Source organism: Lepisosteus oculatus, chromosome 2 (genome assembly GCF_040954835.1).
Source record: "Lepisosteus oculatus isolate fLepOcu1 chromosome 2, fLepOcu1.hap2, whole genome shotgun sequence".
Classification (NCBI taxonomy): domain Eukaryota; kingdom Metazoa; phylum Chordata; class Actinopteri; order Semionotiformes; family Lepisosteidae; genus Lepisosteus; species Lepisosteus oculatus.
In genome coordinates this window covers 71412927-71431704 of record NC_090697.1, presented here as the reverse complement: position 1 = coordinate 71431704, position 18778 = coordinate 71412927, and the positions used below count along the sequence as shown (strand labels likewise).

The 18778-nt window shown below is 39.2% G+C and overlaps 1 protein-coding gene across 3 annotated transcripts in view; it reads left to right on the top strand.

The window, feature by feature from the left end:
• plekha2 (pleckstrin homology domain containing A2) overlaps positions 1 to 18778 on the top strand; it is a 41442-nt gene that overhangs the window by 11039 nt on the left and 11625 nt on the right. For all 3 annotated transcript variants that reach the window (XM_015341296.2, XM_015341295.2, XM_006625500.3), the window contains exons 2-6: positions 2690 to 2853; positions 4240 to 4296; positions 4864 to 4912; positions 5225 to 5322; positions 18354 to 18485. In XM_015341296.2, coding sequence (XP_015196782.1) covers positions 2713 to 2853; positions 4240 to 4296; positions 4864 to 4912; positions 5225 to 5322; positions 18354 to 18485 — 477 coding nt within the window. In that variant the 5' untranslated portion in view covers positions 2690 to 2712. The remainder of the gene's footprint in view (positions 1 to 2689; positions 2854 to 4239; positions 4297 to 4863; positions 4913 to 5224; positions 5323 to 18353; positions 18486 to 18778) is intronic.

The following is an 18778-nucleotide window of genomic DNA, read 5'->3' as shown; positions in this document are numbered from 1 at the left end:
AGCACAGTACGTGTTGGAGCAAGCTGGTTTCTATCCAGAAGCTCAGATAGGGAATCAGCACTTCCCCCTCCAACATGGTTAACTATTAAAGAATTTATAATGAGTTTGAGTGACTTTCAGTCAGTCCCTGCAGGAAGGTTTTCAGCAGGGAGTAAGTATCTATTAATACATTGATCTACGTAAGTTATTTTGATAGTTGAGTGTATCAGGCTTCCTGTTCCACTATGAAATAAAGACAGACTATGACATTGTGTTTTCTCACACAGTATCATATTGCTATCGCTGTTGTCATCAGTTCATTTCACAACTACCCATTTCGGTTTGGGTCTTGTCTCCATCTTTGGTATTTCAGATTTCTGCAGAGATGGTAACTTTCTCCAGTGCATTGGGGTCACTCGGAGAAAACAAGCATGGTAGAAAATGACTGCAGCCCACAGCTGTCGATGTGACTATACCTTACGAAAGCTGTCGGTCTTGCATATATGCCTCAGAAACGTGGGCTGAATTACAAGTTTGATCTTTTACGCATAGTTTCTGATGAATGCAGAGACAATTTAATTACCTGGTAATGTAGATCCTGCCTGCTCCTTATCCTCAGAAAAAAAAGTTTATGTCAAGTTAGGTTTTTCTAGATCTATCTTTTGAAAATGGAAAATATTTCTTAAGATGAGGCTTTCATATGTGGTTTGCTGACAACCTGAAATGGATATCCTGAAGTTATTTTGATATGTTGATGAGGTAAGTTGTGAAATTGGAGAAAGCAGCAATGTAACAGTTCATATTCTGTAATGGGCTTGGTAGTGGAGCAGAGTATACCTGTTGCAAGACCTGGTAACCTAATGTTATCATCATTAGCAGTTATTATGACTAGCAGTGGCTCATCCGACAATATTATCCAGGGTAGAGTACCGTGTGTATAAAGTGGTGTTAATGCAAATATAAAAGGAAACAACAAATATGATTTCAAGTCACCGCATGTACTTGACAATTACAGCAAAGGCAAGTACAATAATTCCAAGGGAGAGAGTGCGATGTGAGTGCTGTGCAGAAACAATTGAATGAAGTGTGAGTGTGCTAATAATTTTCAGCATGGGCAGGGAGTGCAATTACAAAGTGGTAATGTGAACAGTCCGTTGGGTGAGTAAAAGGCTAAATTTGTTCACTTTTCAATGAATATGTACCACAAGTGAATTATGCTACAAACTGAGACTACAATACATGCAAAAAAATATAAAATGGTGGACTCGTTCTTTGTTAAACAAGGCCGATGGAGTTGACAGCTGTGGTGCCTTAAAAATCATTGAACATGGCGGCAGCGTACTGTAGTTTGGACTGGAATGTTTTGTCAGCTGCTTGAAGTATTACAGAAAAATGGAAACGCAAGACAGCCTTTTCTCTCTTACAGTTAAGTTGTAAGGGATGATTCAAATTAGGGTGAGCCACTCAAACAAATTAAAGCAATGGGCCGGTGTTATGTCAGTTAACTATCAGTTCCTCTCGTACTCATTATTAAAGTAACATGACCTCATCCTAAATAGATGCTTAGTATACAGTCGATGTGCTGACTGAAAAATGCTGAAAACAGTGCAGTGAATTAATATTGCTTGTTGTATTTTGCGTTGAAATAATAAGTGTTACTCCTGCAAAATGACCAGTGACCGTTGCAGATCTTAAGTATAGTCACACTTACCAATGAGGTGTTAGATTTCATGAAGAAGAAAAGATTGCAAATTGAAATTGGTCTGTTTATTACACTTTATGAAAATGGTACAGATGCATTAATGTAGTGTTAAGCTGAGTGCTTTTCTTTTGAACAATATATCTATACTGAATATTAGAAGGAAGATAAGCGTTTTATTTTTGCACTAAAGCAATCGGTTAGTCAAGTCTGCAGTACATGACCTGACTATCAACACTGTCGAGACTGGCATGCTCCTCTGCCACAAGGTGTTAATGGATTCATTTGCGTAAGCAGCATATTTAAATGATACCTGGCTTCCGAGAGCAAAACTGGCATGCTGTTTTGCGGTTTATCAACCTGAGGTGCTGTTTGGTCATGTGTGGTGGTTAAATGCATCAGGTTGAAAGCAGACTTAGAAGGAATGTTCTTTTTCCATTGTGTCAATATACAGAAATAATGTCAGGGTCAGTTTTGAAACCGCAGTGCTGCATGGTGGGAAAATTGCACATGCTATAATTTGGTTTTTAATACATGATGCAATAATTGCAGCTATGTGGCTCTAGCTTGTACTGTCCTACCTACAGTAGTTCTTCTGATCCATTACTGCAAATCAGAGGGAATAGCAGCTTGGTGGGAGAACTGATGGCTTGTAAATGTTGGGATCCCTGGGAAAACGAGTTTTTAATTTTAATTAATAATTTAATTTTTTAGTTTTCTGCTTTCTTTTTTTGCCACGGTTTAGGTGCAGGTTTCACGGCATGCATACAGTGGCAGATGAGGCGCCTAGGCCTTGATAGCGTTAAATCTCTCTTCTTGTTCTCTCTTGTTCTTTTCTGGTAGCACATTAAATACAGAAGGAAGGTGGGCTGTAGCTGTACATCCATTGTTATATAAGTGATCTCCAACCTCCAATGTCCAATGTGTCTGGCTGGTATTTATCACATAGTTTATTAATGCACCTTTTAAAGTGAAGACCTGATTCAATGCTCTCTTTTCCTCCACACAAAGGGTAATGAGAGAGAGAGCCAGGAATGCCTTATGTGGATCGACAGAAGCGTGTCTGCGGCTTTTTGGATATTGAAGAAAATGAGAACAGCAACAAGTTCCAGAGGAGGTACTTCATACTGGACACACAGGTCAACTCTCTGCTTTGGTACATGGACAACCCACAGGTACTGTGCCTCAGTCTCTGAGAAGACTACTTGATTTTGGTTTCTTTCTTTCCGAGTGTCTGTGTGTTCTTTTTTTATTTACTTTATTCTTGCTCCTTCTGGTTATTTGATTTCACCACATCAAAAAGGCCTCTTCTGAGGCTCTGCCCATTGTAATGTTTTCAGTACATGTCATTTAGAAATGATCTAAAAGGATTGCTTCTCAGAACCCCGCTTCAGTCTCATCTTGACTAAGCTGGCAGTATATACTGTAAAGCTTATAGCACCCACTCAAAACAGAGGCGTGACAGTGGGCTGAAATGGCAAATTGGCGTGATGAAGTCTTTCCCTTTCAGCATAAGGCATAAGGCACCTCTACTGTGTGAGGCAAAAACATCTTTAAAACTTTGCACTGTGGTGGAAATAAACGGCAGTCAACACACTGCACCCTGCTTGGCCAGCTTCCATTTGTTTTCATGTTTCGGTTGTGTGGAAGAACTTATTATACAGTACAACACATTTGCATTGTACAAGTCAATCATCTGATAGGCTTGCCACCAAATGGGTTTTGATACTCTTTTAGCTTAAATGACACAAATTCTCAAAATATTTTAATCACACAACAGCAACAAAAATCTAGAGATAAATTCATGTTCTTTATTCTTGTTGCTCTGAAGGAAATGATAAAAGGTCAATGTGTGTTTCTTTTTTCCTGGTGCAAAGTTCACTTTACATGGTACGCTTAGATTTCAGTTTGGCCTGACCTGCTTGAGGAAATAACTTCAAAAGATTGTCATTTGTATAAGTAATAAGTATGAGGTCCATTCTGAATTACACAAGATGGGAGAAGTAGTAAACGCATTTATAAGAGACTGAGGTACCAAAATACTTCAGAAAAGGAAGTGTGACAAAAATAGCCTAATAAAAGTTCAGACAGTATTGCCTTTTTTTTTGTCTGGACCACAAACTGTCAATGGAGCTTATTGCGTAATTGTGCCATGAAGGGCACAGTACTATCCAGTCTTTCCACAGTGTCCCATGTGGTCTGTCAAAGTGATAGGGCAAACACTGAGCTTTGCCCTTTTAGGAAACTGATTATATGGTGTTAATTTTTTGGTGAATTTGGTTAATTATTTGGTGAAAATTAAAAAAAAAACACAGCTGTTTATCCCTTGAGGTTCCACTTAAAGTTCTCAGGTATTCAGATGAGGCTATCATAGGGTAACAGGTCTAAAAATGCAGTTCACTGCCAGGTTTTTATTTCCCAGAAAAGCAAGAATTTCTGAAATGGTACCCAGAAAATTAAAGTTTTACTTTTAAACATTTGATCTACTTGCAGATTTAAGATGTGGCTTTAAGTCAAAAGAAATATCATTGTCACAATCTGTTTTAAAAATCTAATTGCAGAATTTGCCCTGTGGAACAGAGCCCGTGGGGAATCTTCAGTTGCAATACATCTCCAAGGTATAGAAGTAAAACCTGTTTCCTTTCAATTTGGTTAAACCAAAAACTCATTGAAACCTTTGAGAATGTAGGAAGCTTTTCTTGTTGCAATAAATATCCTTAAATCATAGATAATGCATATGCGGAACACCACCAAGCACAGAACAGAGCAGTCTCAAACACAGCAGTATCCATTGTTTATTCCATGTAGTGTGCAGGGCCAATGTTGCTCCTCCTAATTTACAAAAGACTGATATTGATACAATATGGCGTTGTAATGTCCTGAAGAAAAAAAGAGTGAGTCTTCATTTACATTAAATATGATGGCCTTACAGTAGTGCTGATTATAATTATACCTTATTGAGAGGAATGAACAAAAGAGTTAGTTATTTGATTATTAATACAATAAATACATTTGATTTATTGTATCTTGTAAAACAATCAGATGTATATCACTATCATTACACATACAGTAGTAGTGGTGTATGAATTATAGTTGTAGCAGTAATTGCCTCAGCAGTACTGACAGTACTGTGCTGTATACATGTGAACTCTTTATCTTTACCTCTTCTTCCTTATGTGATAAAGGTCAGCGAAGCCACAGTAAAACAGAAACCGAAGGCTGAATTCTGCTTTGGTGAGTACAGAAGCTCAACTGGAGAGGAGCAGTGTTACTTTACCTTGAGTTTTTTGAGGATGGCAGCCATGACACCCAGACAACATCTCCAAAACTACCCTGCTTTGTCTATGTATGGTAACATCTGCTGGAATACTCTGATTGAGAGTGTGAACAGAGACTGTGGGTTAATGTTGTAGCAATGCTGAAGGTAGTATACAGTAGTTGCAGTATTAATACAGCATCATGTGTAAAATGAACTAGGATGTAAGAAATTTTCTTTACTGCATCATGACTCATGATTGTGACCAACACAGTCGTCTTGTTTTGCAGTGATCAATGCCTTATCTAGACGCTATTTCCTTCAAGCCAATGATCCTGACGATTTGAGGAATTGGGTGGAGGCTTTGAATAAAGCTACAAAGATTACAGTAAGTTTGCCACATATTTCACTGGCTTTTCTGACATACTGCCTCTTCAACTAATGACATACATCAGTTTTCTTTTTTGTTTAACTTTGAAAATAAACTATTGGATCTTTTGTGATTTTTATTAACCTTACACAGTTCTTCTTGATTTTTAAGGTGGGAACAAGAAGGTGCTCAGATTGAGTATAGAGTAGTTAATTAGAACTAAACTGTATGGCAATAATGTAAGGGATGGTCAGCATGCATTAAGAAGAGGAGAGTTGTACTTAAATTCTTTAAAAAACAATAGCGGTAGTGGATACAAACAGACCATCTTGAGAGGTGAGAAACAATTGACAAATTACAGGCTGTAGGAATTTGAGTAATGAATGTGCTTGGATAAGGAATTTATGAATGGACAGAAACCAGAAGTCACACCTAAGGAGAGAACCATAGGTTCTATACATCTGAGGGCAAGAATGCAGAGCAGTTAGTCAAATCCAAGTTTTTTCCCCCTACAGACAGCGCAAATGATGGCTCGATGCATTTGTCTGTGCTTCATTTGTGACATTTAAATGTGCTGACGGGAGGCTCTGCAGGGAGAGAGGAAACGGTGAGCCTGGTCCTGGTGCTGAATCTGGGAACAACCAAGATAAATGCAGGTGCTTTGGTCTTGGTCTGCGATAGCCAGAGTGGCCTTGCTAATAACTGCAGATATAGAAACTGGGATGGAGCAGGCAGGCTGTGGTGATACCCCTTCTGTATCACCACTACTGGTTTAGTGTTTAAAGTCGGTCAGTAGTATGCAGTTCTTTAAAAGATTAGTTGATATTGTGGATATGTCCAGTGCATAGGTAAAGGTAATACACATGCTGTGTATCCTGCTCTAAAGAGCCCTGTCTTATTAAAATAAACAGCTATGACAGAAAGTGGAGGTGTAAGAAAAGATCACTTTATTGGCCATATACAATTTATTTTTGCATACCCCAACTTGCTCTCCATGAGACACACAGACAGGGAGAGGAACTTGGGGTCAGAACGCAGGGTCAGCCATTTATATGGCACCCCTGGAGCATTTGGTGTTAAGGGCCTTGCTTAGGGGCCCGACGGAGTAGGATTCCTCTGCTTGCCGGGAACCAGCAACCTTCAAGCCGGTTCCCACAGATCCTTAGCCACAGAGCCACTAGTGCAGAATGGAGAATAGGAAAACATACCAGATTTTCCTGGGTTGGACTGATGGAGACAGTCTTGCATAAGGCTGATATTTATAATTGGAAAAACAGAATGTTCCATTTTTTGTCTTAAAGGTGGGTGTTGATTTGAGTTTGGTAAGGTTTTGTTTTTGTTATTTAAAGTTTCTTGTTACACTGCCATACTGTTTCCAGCAGGAATTTATTTCATTCTTGCAACTGAATGAGACATTAAGATTTAGAAGTATTATAGTGTTGCACCATAATTCTGAAACAATGAGCGCATCAGCCCTTGCTGTGTCATTGATGGTCTTTCCCTGCACCCTTTTCCAACAGCTGCCTTTACTGGACAGGTTTATTTTCAAGGCAGGCAATCAACTAAACATGCACAGCAGAACATAATGCAGGCCACAATGAGCAACACAAATCAAGCAGGAAGTTAAATAACAGGAAGACTTGGATGAGATAAACTACTTATATCACTGTTTGTTTCATTTAGTCTTGTTTCATTCAAAAGAGTATCTCTCAGTGGTAGCTGGTGATTTCCAAGGCAGAGGGAAGACGAGCATCACATGGTTGGGAAAAGGGGTTAGAGAGATGGGGGGGAAAGGCTGTGACATGACGGGCTTTTGCTAAAAAAATAGGACCTTTGACAAGCTTAAAAAACGCATGTTATTGTCACATGTAAAGCAAAATGATGTGTTGCTTTATACAATGATGTAGAGGACAGTATGGTGGGTGATGATGTCAAAGCTATGCAGAATCTGCCTGGTTGATATTGAACAACATGTTCTTTTCCTTTAGTACATGATGGTCTCTCTCTGTCATTCTGTCTTCTCTATACTGCTTGATTTGGCTCTCTGCCGTTATTGATGACTGCTATATTTAATAACATCAGCCTCTGTTCTATCATTTGGATATGGCCAACAAAGAGAAATTAAGACAATTAGCATTAAATATATCCAGATCTTGGTATTCCATTTGTCTATGATTATGATGGCTTTCTGCTTTTTCTCTGAAGATCTGTATCTTTTAAACTTTATAACTTACCACAGTATTGAAGGATTAATTGTGCCCAGATGCTATTGGACAGTTACAGTAAGAGTGGCAGGGTGTAAGTGGAACACAGGCATTTGATTGGATTGAAAGCAGAAAGACAGGCCTCCTCCTCTTTGATAGTGAGAGTTATTGCTATAGAAATTTTACAATCAACATTAATGTTGAATATTTGTTTCAAGTGCAGTTAAATAAGTGTAAAATCTGTATTTACATTGTAATATTATAATGTAAAAGTATTTTGACTCAAAATATGCCATTTTAATTTGATGATTTGTTGAATTATTTGCCTGTGCTGTAGATATCCCTTGTGTCTAGCTATTTTACCAGAACTTATTTCATCCCCCTGATACAGTACCTTGTTACCCAGGTGAAAGAAAAAGTGATGCATAAAATCATCATCAAAAGTTCAGTTTCTATTCCTCCACATACAGTACACGCCTCTTGTGTCTATGAAAGTAATCCGAAACAGTCCTAAAATGCTAGAAGCAAACGCACAGCTGCAATTGTGACCGAGAATAAATGAAATAGTGATCTATGTCAGTTTTTACGTCTAACAACATTTTTTTTTTGCAAACCTTGTCGCTGTTGAGTTTGCGGCTGGGACTTTACAATGATGACTCGGCGCGGAAAATAGTCTCATTCAGTGGTGCGTGAAAAACAAAGGCGAAAGTAACCAAACCCATCTGTTTATTCTGGCAAACAACCAGTGAAAGCACTGAAGTGCTGGAGCACGAAACGTCTGGTTAACAGAACAAAAGCACGAAAACCATCTCCTCCAACTTGGGCCAGGCTGGTTGTGTTAATTGTAGGTATAAATGAAAGGCTTGATTCTGGAGGCAGGTGAGGTTGGAGGAGCCTGGGAAACTTGGTGAAATTGCCTGCACGATTAAGTAGGTGCAGCGTTGAATAACGTGAATGAACAATCCGTGCAGTTCAGGAGCTTACCACCGGGGTCACCCACATTACCGCCATATTTCTTTATTTCACCTTAAACAACTTTTCCTCTGCTCGAAAGCTCAAGCTTTTTTTTAACATTCTGTCCTTCTCGTTCATTAGAAACTTTGCTATGCAATTAGGTTATTTTCACTGCTCTGAGTAATAACCAACATGACACATTTAGGACGGGAATGTGGTTTTGACCCCATAAAACTATTTTCGCATAGGCTGTTTTAAGATTGAATTTATTTTAAGTGGGTTTAAAATAGGTGTTTATGAATTGATAAAATATAGAGAAAATAGGAAACATTTAAATAACATGCTCTAAGTAAGCATCAAAGTTTTTAATAGTGTTATTGTTTTACTCTGGCTTCTTCATTCAGACTATTCTGTTCCAGCTAAAGAGTTTCTTTAAAATGACCCATTCTGTTGCTCCAACACCACAGATCATTATGATTTTTTTGAATCGCTTTTCATTTATGGTTGGTTAACTATTTGATTAAAAGCAGAATTCATAATAACATAGTGCCTCAAATGAAATGACCATTTGGCCCAACAGGCTTGTTTGATTTTAGTACAGTAGGTAATCGATCTGAGTATTTAAACCAGCTACTAAGTTCTTGCTTGGGATTAATCTGTTGCATTCGTTTAGCTGAGACACTTTGAAGAAAAGTTTTAAAAATAGTACAAAAAAACAATCATTATGCTTTATCCTTTGGACATTATCATTAATTCTGCAAATTTGAGTTTGATAGGATAGTGGTAAGAATAATGGTTTCCAAAGAGCCGTTATTTGTCTTTGGTCATATCTTGGTGTGTAAAGCATTCCCATTGCCTGATGGAAATGTCCAACTGAATATTTTCTGTTTTTGATGGAGCAGCTGCAAGCCTAGTGCAACAACTGCATCAATAACCTTTGTAAGAGTATATTTAAACTCCAACAATAATAAACTCAATCCATCAACACCTCTAAAAAGTATGGAAACACAGCAGGGTGGGTAATGAGTGTTTGTAAGAATAGGAACAACAAGCCTTTTATATTGACCCTAGGTTTTGTGTGTTTGTCTGAATGTTCAAATGTCCCACTCCAGAAACTTTTCTCTAGGCATAGGTAGCTCCTTTAGTAATGCTCACTGAACCTTTGTGGCTTGTGCACATGAAGATATACCCGAGATGGCAGTTCAACTATACAACCATCCTGAAAGGTATAGCCTGAAATTGGGAAAGATTACTTAACTGTTGAAGAAAAGAGCTTGGCAGATGCAGCCAATGGGATTTTCATCATTGCAAATTAAAGGCTGTACTCAAATTTCTTCTCCCCCTTTAAACTCTACTCATGGGCAGCCTTGCCTTATCATTAGGAAATCCTTCGTTAGCCCTTAACCTCATGCAAATCAGAACCGTTTGGGGAGAAATAGCTTTGAACGGTTTTGAAATGGCATGCATCTGTAACACAAAGTGCTAATAGTACACGGAACTTTTAAAATGGCGTGGACCTTGATGAACATTGCTATGAACCTGGAAACTGAATGCTGAAAACTCCCGTGTTCTCTTTTCATCAGGAACTCTACAAAATTGTACTAGGCACCACACATTTTAAGGACTAAGTAGCCTAAACCAGAGTATGGTGTTTCACAAGTTCCGCATTGCGAACAGTTGGGACCAGAATTTGTCAACCACAGTACTGAAATTCAGTCAAGCTGCTACTCCTCTCATAGTAGTGCTTTGCATTCCCTTCTCTCTTAATTCTTTCGGCGCGTTATGTTTATGAGCAGTAGACCACTTGAATACTGCAGTGCACCATACATTAACACATTTTTGCAAGCCTCTTTTTCGGCCACAGGTCACAAGCTGCACATGGCATTACCCACTCACCAGGGGGGGCCAGGCAGATGACATCACAGGAAACCTGATCTCTTCTTGTTCAGGAATGCTGCGGTTGCTGATAAAGGCAGCTCTGAGTGCACAGTTTGATCTGAGTGGCGCTTTGTGAAGCTGAGCTACAAGTTGGTGTCGGGGAGTGTTGATGTCAGTGAATGCTGGCCGCCACTTGTAAAAGACACACCAGTTGTGCCCTTCATCTGAATGCTGTACAGTAGTAAATTAAGGGGATTGACCATGAAGGAAAATAACAGTATAATTAATTCATTTGTTCTGTGCTGCAGTTTTTAGGTTATTTTTTTAATGAATTTGCTGGACCTTTGATAGTTTTTTGTTAGCTTTTATTTTCTAGAAAATTATGAGACAGTAATGTTTTTAGAGTAAAACATTGTGAAAATAGCTTTTGCCTCCTAGCTCAGTTTTGACTCATCACCCCATTTAGAATTCCTTCTTAAGACCGTTATTTCAACCCATTGAGTTCAGAGGATTAGCAACTCCTCATGTTCTCCAGCCATATTCCCTTTGAACCTAATCTGATTTATTGGTTAACCCACTTTTTTCAGGCTTGCCATTCTACTTTAACAAGTACAAGGCCCAGCTGACTTGTCCTCTGAGTCCTATTGGACTCATAGAACCATCTAATCGCATCACATCACTTTCAATAACTGCTTATCCAATTCACAGCCACAGACGCCCTACAGCCTATCCCAGAAAGCATTGGGTGCAAGGCAGGACGCACCCTGGACAGGACACCACTCCATCGCAGGGCACACATAGACACAAGGACGCACACACTCATACCACGGCTAAAATTTTACAGAAGTCAATTAACATACCTGCATGTCCTTGATCTGTGTGAGAAAACCCATGAAAACACAAGGAGAACATGCAGACTCTAAACAAACAGCAGACCAGAAATTGAACCTGGTGCCCCAGCACTGAGGTAGCCATGCTACCTACTGTACTGTGTCACTGTACCACCCCTATCACAGAAACCACTTTTTATTAATGGAGAGCACAATATAACTAGATGAGTTCTGCAACACAGTGGGTAGTACTTTAACTTGCTGAATTTCTAAATTTGTATGGAACACTTCCCATGTGTTTAATGAAGTGTCACTTTATATTTGCATCCTCAATTGTAGTGCTTGAAGGTTCCTGTATTTCAGGTTTTCTAAGGTTCTTTAAATCATTAACTGACTTTAACCTGTGCAAATGATTGGTTAAGTTAATCTTTAATTGGACTAATGTAATTCTTTTCCTGCTGCTAGGTTGGGGATCTACTGTATGTTTTGTCTGTTTATTGTTACTTAGATGTACTTATGTTTGTCAAAAGGAAGCAAAACAAAGTTAATTTAAAACAGCTGTATGACCACTCACAAAGCTCAAAAGGCGCACAGGTTAAGACCCTGTGATCATGGGTCTGAGCTCATGTGGAAGCACAACTGGGCTAAGCCGAGCATGTGGGAGTAGGGGGATTTGGCTTATTCGGCTAAAAGTGAAACAGTGACCCCTGTGGCCACCTGGGTGGTTGCAGGCATGTGGTTCTGTCAGTAAAAGACACCTCTCCTCCGTTCGGTGCTGAACCTTTGGAATGGGGCGAGGTAACCTGCTATGTGCTAAAAGACGGGGTTTCTCTGAGGTGTCCGCGTCTGAGGGTTTTACCTCCACTTCCTCATTCTCTCCTTTGTGAGGTGATGACGTGTGTAGCTGCAAACAGAGATGTAAAAAACACGCAATTGGCTATTACAAATCTAGAGGGTATCGCAAACATAATGAGCACTTATAAATAAACAGATGTGTTAGCTGCCAGTCCTACCACATAATCTGGGGGCAGTCTTCACCGCACCTTTCTCAGCCTCCACTACAGCTCAGATGACACGAGAATGATTAAAAGGAGAAGCAGACATGGAGGTTTGTTTCAGGGCAGTTTCCTAGAATTGCAGATCCACATGTAAGGACCTCTTGACTGTGGAGTTTTCCATACCTTTGACTCATGGTTACATTCTGTAGAATATTTTTAGGAACTCCAGGGGTAGTGATGGGAATTTTCAATACATGAAAAGAAACCGAAAAATTTATAACATTTCAATTGAGTTTTTTTGCCTGGTTCTCCTTTCTCCTGAACAGTATTCCAGCTTTCTGGGAATACTAGTACCGTGTAAGTGTCCACAGTGCGGCCTGCTTTCGGGTTTCACTTCTTCCTTTACTTCTGTTTTTTCCTTTCAAAGCATAACAAAATGCCCTGTGACTGAGGACGGCTCCCTGCACACAGCAGTCTTTGTATCGCAGCAAAGTACGAATCCATGCAGCCTGTATGAAGACAGACAAGCAGGGAGTCACATGAGCAATGTGCCGTGCTAGCCCAGGCTTTCTTGGGAACACCCACAAGACATTGTTAAAAACCTTCATTTTGTCATGGGCAGGGAGAGCAACGACCTGGAACCAATATCAAAACACAATATTTATGCTTGGAGCTACAGTAAGCCCTCAGTTTAATGGGGAAAAAGGAATGTCCATTATTGCCAGGTTTCTGTCAAATCATGATTTGTTTTTTCAGCACAGAAACACCTTACTGTTTGGGGAAAAAAATTACTAATAGAAATATATATATATAGTATACATGTTTACTGCATCTTATGACATATTTTTAAACAATTGCAATCAATGACAAATGTTCCTGTCCCTTTTCTCATACTAAATATACAAGTTCTTTCTTCATTAAATCGTTAATATATTGTATAAAATTCATACAAAAAGCATCCGTTGATGTCCGCTGACATTCGTTGTCAGCAATTGCGTTGCCACTTCAGGCCACCATCGGCATTCCCGAATTTGTAGTATTTATTTTTATATTTTGTGTTATTAATTGTGCATTTTGTCATTATGGAATTTCCCCCGCAATATTTCTGATTTAACAAGACAAAATTCCTCTTTAGCAGATTTTGTCCTTTAAATCCAAAACCTGGGGTTTACCGCACTTTGTATTGTGTTTGTCTTTAATGTTTTGTCGTGGTTTCCTTAAAATGCTAAGCGTATTGTTGCTTGCAACCTGCAAATATGTCCAGTCATATGGAGGCATTATCTCACAGGAAAGAATAGAGGATTCCTGCAGGAATCTAAGGAGTTTAATTGCAAGTCCTGATGGATTTTTCATGTTTTACTGAACCTAATGTAAGGCCTTTAATAAAAAGCTGCTGTGGTTAAAGAAGAGGGTTTGCACAAGCTCAGGAGGAAAAGGTAATGGTATTGGTATGCCATTAGAAAATGGCTCAATCAGTGGTTTCACCCAAGTGGTTCCACCATTAAAGGCTTTTTCCCCAAGCACAGGCTGAGCTCCATGATCACAGGTTCAAGCCTGTGGCCATTTTGCAGTAACCTGGATTCCCCAAGCAGTGGCACACAATTGACTGAGTGCTGAGTGTCATTCCCCCTGGCACTCAGTGACACAGCTATCCCAGCAGCCTGCTGCGTACTTGCAGCCTTGTGATGCTGTCAGGGAAGGACACACCTCGCTTCCTATTGGCACTGGACCTCCTTCAAGAGGCTGTGCTGCCTGTGACGTGTTGAAAGGCGAGTCGTTGAAAGTCTGAGCAGTCTGCCTGTACTTCCTCATTACCCATTTGACATTGTCATGGGGTTTGCAGCTGTAAACTGGGATATATTTAACACACAATCGGCTTTTCCAAATCGGGGAGCTGCAACGAAAATAACGGGTGATACCCTATGAGAAAATAGGGGGGAAAAATCTAATCAAATTAAATGGCTATTGGATGAGGTGTGAGAAGAGGGAATCCTGACACAGAGAGCTAAGTAGAAGAAAAATGTGAGGCATAAGGCAAATTGTTTAGCTTTGAAAGAGCAGTCTGCCTGTTGGGGTGATTTAGATTTGCCCCAGCCAGCTGTACAAGCTTTGTTAACCTTTCTGTCTGCATACTGTATTTCTTCTCCTGCAGGCAGAAGGCAAGGTCTGAATTCACAGAGCTGTGCAGCTAAGGTGATGAATGTTGATTTTAGTTTAGGGAAACTTCATATTCCAACGTCTTACATTTCTATGATGCTTCACCTTTGTGTTTGATCATTTGCTGATTCAGGGCCACTATACCTGTTAATTCTTTTAGGGTTCCTGTTTTTGTCAGTAGTTTTAAAATCGATTCAGGAGTTTGCTTTTTTAAAGATTGTTTGCAGTAATGCCCAGATTGCTGGAGTCCTACAAGAATCCGGTCCAGGCCAGGCATGGGTGATATCACTCACGGCTTAGAGTCCCTGCACCGGCTTCCTGTCAGATTTTGAGTTGATTTTAAAGTCCTGATGGTATTCAAAGCACTTGCTATGTATTATATCTGTTAGTCTGGTAGTCTGTGTGAAAGTATCTTTTTATGTCCCATCCCTAAAGAAATTAGAAATTCAGCCACATCAGGTGCTTTGAAACCTAGTTTAAAAGATTACTAGAAAAAGCTTTTTCATGATTATTTTATATTTATGTATGTATTGGCTTTGTTTTGTTACTTTTGTAATGTTCTTTGCTTTTATTTTGTGAAATTTAGTTTTTATGCATCATAAAGCCATTTGAAATGATTGCTTTTAAATGCACTGTATAAAATCAGAAAGTTTCTTATTAACAGCGAGACCTGCATGTCTACATTTTTTCCCCAATGTAAATCATTTTCACTGCTATACAACTAAAGAGTTAGTGCCTTGTAAACCATTTTTGGTGATGAATGTTTATACTGTACTTTTTTGTTTTCAACAGTTGAGTGTTGGTGCATTGCTTTAACCTTATAAGTATGCGAGCTAAAATCTGATTGCTTTGGGTGGGCCATTTTAAAGACTGATTTTATAGTCTGCAAGGAAAAAAAACACACGGGCAACAATTAACTCAAAACTTTCAGCTACCCACCAGATCTTAATGGACAAATTTTTAAAACATGCTTATATTATGGACACGGAAAATTATTAAGTTTTATATTATTACAGTGATTCACACTGATCTAAAATAAATGATAATTTGGATTTTTCAAAAACATGATCACAGTAACCCAAGGCAAACTATACTATAGCTGCAAGTGTATTTATGAATCAAATCTAATTGACTCTTTGTCTGGGCTTTCATTCATATACTGTAACATTCAGGAAAATATACATTTTATGTCTGTATCTGTGCTACAAAATGCAGATCAGGATTAACTGTCTAAAATTTCAGTAGGTTGCCAAAGAATTGCTTCTGCATAAAGAAGGGTAAACACTGAGAACATAGAAGAATGTGACATGTCTGAGCATTTTGCATAGCACTGCCAATCCATTTTTTGGGGGCTTTCAAGGTGTTCCTTGAAGATAGAATCACATGGCTATCTTCCACTTACATGTAGAAATTGAATTAATTTTAATTTATTTCTTTTGTAATTTTAATGCTCTTTGCTGTTGCTAATGAGGACAGCTTGTCATTCATTAATCTAAGAGAATGTGTCTTAAGAGTGAATGGATTGTTGAATAGAAGGTTTCTCATGGCTACTATTCTGAGGTGTTAACCTCAAATAACGAAAACCCTCTGAGAACCCCTGCACACTGCGGTCTACTATAGATCGAGGATGACGTGCAGACTGATCACCCTGCCAGACACACAGACCAGCCATAGGCATCTGCCCTGGGCTCTGAATGAGCTGCCTCAGCACTGGTGTCGTCAGTGGAAATGAGCGAAAGGGCGTCACTTGAATGTCTTGACGTTTGTTGAAAATGGTAACTGGCAAGATTGATGGTTTGTGTTTTGAAACCAGCGGTGATTCACACGGTCAGCGCTGCCACCCACAAGAGCAAAATGAGCAGGAATGTGTCTGTGGGACATCAAAGACTTACTAATGTGCTTGGCAAAGTAATCATAATGATTAACTTAATATGTAATGTACAGTAAGAGTATATTACAGTATATACGTGACCTGCTCTCAAAAAGCCCAAGCCTGGTTTATTCTATTACTGTAAGTTGTTACTGACAACTTCAAAGGAGAGATGGGTAGCATTCTTTCTTCTATATATTACCTTTGCAGATATATCCCTACAAATTCAAGTTATTCCTTATAAATAACCTGTCTGACACAAAAATCTAAACTTAAGAATTGACCTTGAAATGCCTTGTTTAGGGATAGTATGTCTAGCAAGAAGACTTTTTAGGCAAGAAACTGTGATTTCCAGGCTTCTGTGACAGAGGGTTATCAGAGCAAGGGATTTAAGGCAAAATAAATTGGTCTTATTTCTCACTATACAGCAGACAAGAAAGCATCCTAAGGAAAAAAGGTTTTCCTATCTAACAACATGAAAGGAAGTTTCTTATTTACTTGCAGTGATCACAAGGATCTAATAACTGGTTAAGTGCATGCCTGTAAATGTATAGTTTTGAAACAAAGCTTTTCTGTACGCATGTTTAAAATATGAATTGACTATTCACAAGCACTTGGGTGGAGCTCGATAAACTGGGATTTTACTGATAATCCAGCCATATTCCATTTAAGCTTCACTAAATACTATAGGATTTTGCTTTGTTTATTGAAAGTTTAGTTGTCCATGTTGGGCTTGCCCATGCCTTTGTAAATGTACAGTAGGAATATTTGTCAGACTGCCCTAATGCTGTCTTTCAGTCGTGCTGAACCTGTTGGATGGAAACATGATGCCTTCTGTGTGTTGGAAAGCTAATGCTAAGCTTTTTTTTTAAAGATCAGGCTGGAGGCTTTGCAGCTTTTAGAAGCCTTTAAATCCCAATGCTCTTCTAATAAAGGATGCAATTATGTTCTTATTGAGAAACACTTAGAGGTGTCGTGGACTGATGAGACTGGAGAGGCCGGTACCGTATTGTGTTGTTCTGAAGGTTTTCTTAGCAATTTAAGGCCGCAGACGCAATTCTTCTGAGATTCGGTGTATTTGAAAAGGTGGTCAGGGTAGGGTGTGGGAAGACAGACAGACGCATCAGATGTCTGAGATTTGTTTGTTTCGGCACCTTTGCTGGCTCTGAGGGCTAATCCTGTCACCTCCGCTGACGGGCTCCTCGCATCAGCTGCCTTCGCCAGCTGCACGGCTGTTTGAGCGACAGGAAGTGATGATCTTCGCTCTCTCTTGCGCTTCCTCAGTTGTCAGCAGTGCACAGAAAAGACTTTAAGCCGGCCTTAACTTGTATCTGGGAAGCCTGTCTTTATCAGTCATGCTTGTTTGTCTGCAGTGAAGTAACAAAAGATACAAAAATCACACTAAACATTCCAGAACTGTACTGCACTGCACAGCTCCCCCAATGCAGTACAGGTTTTTTATCCTTCAATGCAAAATTGGACAAATTTAGAATTTAAGAATTTAATTGGTAGTTTAAACAATAACAAAGTACTGTGTTATAAAATTCATATTATATATTATATTATACTGAGAAAAGAATTGGTTTATAAGTTTAGTAAATTTAATTTTGGGCAGTTATGTCTGTGATTTCAGCCATTTGAGGTAATTTGGAAGGAAATCCAGCACACCAAATACAGTAAATCCTCAGAACCAGAGCTGGGCTCTCTCAATGTAGAGAATTGATTACCACATTGTGTTGCTAATGATACAAGAACTAACATGTTTCTGCAATCTCATAAGTGTAATGTGATGCATTATATTTGCTGGACTGGGACTCGCCAGGCCTGCCTTGGCTGTTAAGTGCTTTAGACCCGGAGGCCCACAAACCTGGTCGTTTTCATTCCAGCTAAGCTTAATTACTTCATTAAATTCTTAATTGAACATACGAGTTGCTTGACTGGGACATTTGCAAGTACTGCTCAAAAGTTTCATGTTACTGGAGTAGGCTCTCCAACAGGTTTTAAAGCTGAAATTGGTCAAAGAGCTCAGTCAGTGTGTAGCTGAGACTTTGGCTGAAACACAAACCAGCAGGGCAGGTGTGTGGTCCTGCAGGATCATGTTAAGCACCCCCACTTAAGATTGTTAAATATACGGGGATTTGGTGATTTTGTTTTCCAGGTACCAAAACCTGGGAGCATTCCACAAACTGCAGAAATTACTAGAGTGGCAACAGATCTCCAGCCAAAGAAACAGCAGGCCTACAAGACAGAGATAATTGGAGGAGTGGTGGTACACACCCCTATCATCCAGGTACATTTCCTGCGTGTTCTCAGTGAACAATGTTTTTCTCTTTCTGATTTCGGGCTTTTTATTTTCCTCTCGGCATCAGAGCCATACAGCATTTTGTCCTCCCTGGCCATTTGCTTTAATGGTTGGGTCCTTTGTTTAAAGGAAACATATTTCTAGCCTTAAAATCTAACTTGCATGTAGGTTGTTTTAAATTTTTTGCAGAGTATATAATCAGCTTCTGCAGACTGTATACAGAGTTCATCTGTTGTCTGGAGAGAGCTGTAGAAAAACTGTAGGCTTTTCAGTCTGAAACA